The sequence below is a fragment of the Echinops telfairi genome, unplaced genomic scaffold (assembly GCF_000313985.2).
Source record: "Echinops telfairi isolate 266 unplaced genomic scaffold, ASM31398v2 ScPeMD7_4;HRSCAF=17, whole genome shotgun sequence".
Lineage (NCBI taxonomy): Eukaryota > Metazoa > Chordata > Mammalia > Afrosoricida > Tenrecidae > Echinops > Echinops telfairi.
Window position 1 is genome coordinate 38,179,761 of NW_022103900.1, and position 5,457 is coordinate 38,185,217.

General features: G+C 38.4%; 1 protein-coding gene across 2 annotated transcripts in view; it reads left to right on the forward strand.

The window, feature by feature from the left end:
* Positions 1 to 5,457, forward strand: part of CNTNAP5 (contactin associated protein family member 5) — a 1,132,484-nt gene that overhangs the window by 960,657 nt on the left and 166,370 nt on the right. For both annotated transcript variants that reach the window (XM_030887885.2, XM_045299024.1), the window contains 2 exons: positions 1,154 to 1,281; positions 1,460 to 1,630. In XM_030887885.2, coding sequence (XP_030743745.1) covers positions 1,154 to 1,281; positions 1,460 to 1,630 — 299 coding nt within the window. The remainder of the gene's footprint in view (positions 1 to 1,153; positions 1,282 to 1,459; positions 1,631 to 5,457) is intronic.

Below are 5,457 nucleotides of genomic sequence, written 5' to 3' on the forward strand. Positions count from 1 at the left end.
ATGGATGTATAATGTCCCCTCACCTCCCGGGGGACGAATAACAGAAACATGAGTGAAACATGGATACAGCAGATAGTGTAAGATATGAAAAAATAAGAATATATATAATTTATCAAGAATTCATGAGGGTGGGTGGATGGGGAAGGGACAGATAAAAGAGGAGATCATAATAAATGTTCATGTAGAAAGATATGTTTTGAAAATGACGATGGAAACATATGTACAAGTTTGCTTGATATAATTGATTTATGGATTGTTATAATATCTGTAAGAGCCCCCAATAAAGTGATTTTTAAAAAGAAGTTCATAGAAAAATGCAGTTTGAAAATAATGATAATATTTAAAATAATAAGGTATAAAAGACACCCCCTTAATATATAGGTGAACCTCAAAATTTCATGGTAATGAAAATCCATTATATTTTAATTTCATTTTCCAGGAAATTTTTGAGCCCTTTTATATTTCTGGCTCAATTCATTCAATGACTGTATGTTACCTCTAAATGTTGATCTAAGAGGTAAGCAGAAATGTATACTGCTTGCCATAATTCCAAAGACACAGGTTAAAAGGATGGAAAGACAATGACATATTTAATTCTTTGGTCAAAAGTCAATTCTCTATTTGCAAAACTAACAAGCACAAAGCCAGAATTGTTGACTACCCTGGGTCTTTAAACGGCAAAACTGAATGTAACAAGTCATGAAGTACAAAAAGTGGTTTTTACCTAATTTTAAGCTACATCCAAATATGCAAATTGATAGTGGCAGGTGCCTGAAACAATTCCACAGAATGAATTTGTGATATTTACCTTTAGCTACTGAGCTGGCCAGTCTCTTTATGAGAAAGAGGGAACGACATGGAGCAGAGGAGACCCTGCAGTTAGCAACAAGCTTGCAGCAGTCTCTGTAAACTACTGTTGTTCCTAGAAACACAGTTAAGGCAGATGCAAAAATCCTTTTATTCTGACAAGCTGGCCTTGGGTTTGTAATTGACATTCAGCCTTTCACACAGTCTTTTGAGATGAAAGGCCTTCTGCTAGCCCCTTCCCCGAGTCTGCCCAGAGCACACCATTTAAATCAGTTAGAAAAGAGGCAAATGAGTGCCCAGTTTATCCCCAATTCCTCCTTCCCCCTCTTTTATTTATATTTTGCAGGACAAATGATACCGGCTTTCTTTCCTTCAAAGACCACTTGCCAGTCACTCAGCTAGTCATCACGGATACCAACAGATCAAACTCAGAAGCAGCTTGGAGAATTGGGCCCCTGCGTTGCTATGGTGACCGTGAGTACTAAATTGAAAGAAGCGTTTTCTCTGCATGACATAAGCACAAGATGTTTTTGCTCCCTTATCTTTTTCCCTGCTGTGTTCCAGAGCCTTAAAATTATCCACACGTCCGAAGCTTTTCTAAATATTCCATTCCAAAAGAATGAGCCATGCTTAAGGGTCTTTTCATTTGCAGGACATTTCTGGAACGCAGTCTCATTTTACACGGAAGCCTCTTACCTCCATTTCCCAACGTTCCACGCGGAATTCAGTGCTGATATTTCCTTGTTTTTTAAAACCACGGCTTCATCAGGACTTTTCCTAGAGAATCTTGGTGTCAAAGGCTTCCTCCGACTTGAACTAAGCTGTAAGTGCCCTCGTTTATGAATTGAATAGAATGAGTCAAATGAACACGTTCTGCTCTGATCTTGGACACCAAGAATTAGTGGTTATTTTGACCATTTATTTTCACAGAGCATCTATAGCATTAGAAACAATATTTCCTAGTTTCTTTTATATGCATTATGATTTTTATTACTTTTCAATATTAAGTCAGTTGTTCTCTCTTCAAAATGATTATTCTTCAATGCCCTATAGGTACATATTTTCATTCTCATGGGGATTTTAAAAATCTGACTTGAAATTTTTCTGCTTTGGGATATTTTTCATTATCATTTCCAAGGAAGGTGCAAAGGATTATCATTAAATATCCTATCCGTATTAGATGCCTACTTTTTTTGGTTACACATTTGCTGTAAAAGTAACTTTCTGACATTTCCTATTAGGACTCTATGAGTCTCTTTGTTGCCATAGTGGTTACATGCTGGACTGCAATCCGTAAGGTGAGCAGTTCGAAACCACTAGCCACACTGCGGAAGAAAGATGAGGCTTTCTACTCTTGTAGACAGTTACAGTCTGGAAAACCCATGGGGGCAATTCTACCCCATCCTATCGGGTCACTATGAGTCGGCATTGACTTAATGGCAGTGAGTAGAGTTTTTTTGAGAACTATATGATTTCATAGTTAGAATTCCCATAGAGCCTCAATTCTTCCTGCCCGAGAGGTAATATGCCACTGGAATCTGATGTCCAAGGTCAATGATCTTTGAACAACCCGATTCAATAATAATCACGAAGTAAAATAGAATAGTAGCAGAAAAGCAGACAGCAAAATTGTCTATACTTGAACCTTAACTATGCAATATATAATTATATCAAGACGATATATTTTGGTTCTAAAAAAGAATGGCAATTTAGTGAGGATAGGCTAAAAAGTACTGCTACTGGGGTTCCGGTTTATACATGTATACATCCACAAAATGTATTTAAATATGCCTCTGCGATCAGTGAGGGTGTGTGTGTGTCCTATGCAGATCTGCCCTTTTAGGAATGTATTTGTCTTAATCCTACTAGGGTACCCTTTAAAGAAAGGTCCAATCAATACAGCGCTTTGCAAGGAGGTCTGCCAGATCAGTTTATTTCAAGGCAGCGAGGTCAGTTCAGAAGATTATCGAGACACTTTTACTTAGCAAAAGCAAGAATGAGGTCTAGTCTCAAATCCTAAAGTAACCATTTTACCTATGCCAAGTATTTTCTTTTAGTGGGTCTTCAAATGGCATTTTGCATTGTCTTTATCACTCAGTCCCATGAGTGTTTGAGCCATTAAACACATTTATTTGTCTGAAGATAATAATGATTGAATGTTAGTTATATGACAATTTCCAATTTACTTGTATTTCGAGATACCGTTTTTTATATTTTTTGTAAAAAACAAACAAAAGGAAATGCTTAAATATGGATTGTTGTTAATTTTACAAAAAGTTAAGATTATTGGTGTCATTGTTTGCTGTTCACCTTTGTCAGTGGATAATAAAACGCATACAAAACAAAAAATGTATTCCCACAACATTCTGTATTCTTAAAAATCATCAAAATTTATCAAAATATGAACCAAAAGTTTATTTTGAGGACTCGTTCTATATGTATGTAGGGAGAACATTTTGATTCCAATAAAAGTAAGTCAATCGAAGAAGTTCTCTTTAACGATCAGAGAAGGGAGAACTCCAGATCAACCCCTGACTAATCTTATAATTGATTGCTTTCTGCCTTCTGTAAGTGGATTCAACTGATATCAGGTTCCCTCTAGTCTACCAGATAGTAAGTTGCCCTTGCACTCACCCTGCAGCCAAGAGAATTTTTGAGATTTAAATTGGAGGTGATGGTTTAATAACTATCACATTCTAGCCAGGTGAAACACATTTTTGAAGTCAACCACTGCCTTCTGGAATGAAAGTGATGTTCTTCTGCTCTCCTAAAGATTTACAGTCATGGGAAACCAGAGGGGCAACTGAACTCTGTGCTGTGGGGCCCCCAGGAGTCAGAACTGACTGGAAGAAAGCGAGCTTGTTTTTGAGATGAGAGAGCAGTTTCTGGCAGATGTGTACAGTTAGGTCATGCTTCTTAGGGTTAGTATTTGGTTTTATAGAAAGAAAGCTCTTAAAATTGAGGAAAGTTGAGAAAAGTTTACAATTTTCCTATTCAATAGTGTTAGTAGCAGTCATTGAAAGGAAACAAAATGATCCAATGTGTGGGCAACCTGTGTCTCATCTGCCGGTGGATTCATACTGTCTTTGAGATAGGTGGAATGGTTGCCTTAACCTCTCCAGATACACTGTGTTGATAGGAAATTTCCTTGTAACAAATTCCATGGCTCACAATAGATTTCTTTCTAATTCCTTACAGTATTCCTGTATGACTATCATATAGTGTCTTCTAAAATGGATCTCATTTGTAATGGAAGAAGACCAACAGGGGTCCATGAATTTTCCCATCCATTTCTTCCTGGGTCACTTCCAACTAACACATTGGGAATTTGTTGCCTTTGGATTAGTCAAGATTCTAGGAGGAGTTAGCACACTTCTCTCAGTCTCAACTCTTAAAGGTCCAAAGGAAAGGAGTAAAGAGTGAGCTATTTTCACCGTGATTTCACAACAGCCGTGAAAATAATCATTGCAGTAGAACAGTGAAAAAAGAAGAAAGCTGCTTTTGGCAAGTTAGGTCAGTGGTTCTCACCCTTCCGAAAGCCACGGCCCTTGAATACAGTTCCTCCTGTTGTGGTGACCCCCCAACAAGAACATTATTTTTGTTGCTACTTCACAACTGTAATTTTGTGACTGTTATGAATTGGGCAACCCCTGTGAAAGGGTCGTCTGACCCCCAAAGGGGTAGAGACCCACAGGTTGAGAACCTCTGGCTTAGATGGATGAACACAGTGGCTCCAACAACGGCCTCCAACATAGGCACCATTAGGAGGATGGTACCGGCCCAAGCTGTGTTGCATTCTGTTGTGTATGGGTTATTATTTAGCACTGACTTGACAGCACCAAACAACAGCATGAGAAGACTCAAGATTTTAGAATCAAATGTGCATTCCAATGCCTGATCCTTTATGTCTCATGAGACAGCTTGAGAAAGTCCTTGACCCCTTTAGTAATTAGTTAGTGAATTGTTGTCAATTAACATGACCACAATTCCTTGTGTGATATAGTTCTGGACTCTATGCCTGTGGTTATAATGTCATTTTGTAGAGAGGTCTCTGCTGTACTAATGGACAGGTTTAGGGTGGGATTAAGACCTGACTTTAATTGATACTGTGGACTAAACTATACCCTTTGTTTCCTCAGGCAAACCTTTAAGACTCTACCTTAATAGAAGACATCATCCTTTGGTTTTGCTTGGATAGGGTATATAAACTGGTAGCAATGTACACTTATAACATACATCATTGCACCTGGAGAGTCAGACCTCTGTTTCCTGACTGGGCTTTGATAGGAGTAAGAATATTCCTGTGACTTTTGGGCATTTGGGGCTTCTGGACCCTACATTTGGCTCCCTTCCACCTGCCATCCCGATCTGGGGCTGAATAGGACCTATCACCACGTGAGTCATTTCCTCAACGTGTGGTGGGTTTCTGTGAGAACGTGTAGTGATCACAGAATCAAGTGAACACAAAGGGATATACCCAAGGAGAGGAATGGGGAAATGCAGCAGAACATCTTAGAAGAATTGGACATTTAGGAAATCTTTAATATCCAATTCCTTGGTATCAGGAGTTGGTCCTTCTAAAGGAAATTATTACCACACTTCTATAAACTGGAATCGATGACACTCATATATCAACCAGGAACCATGTTA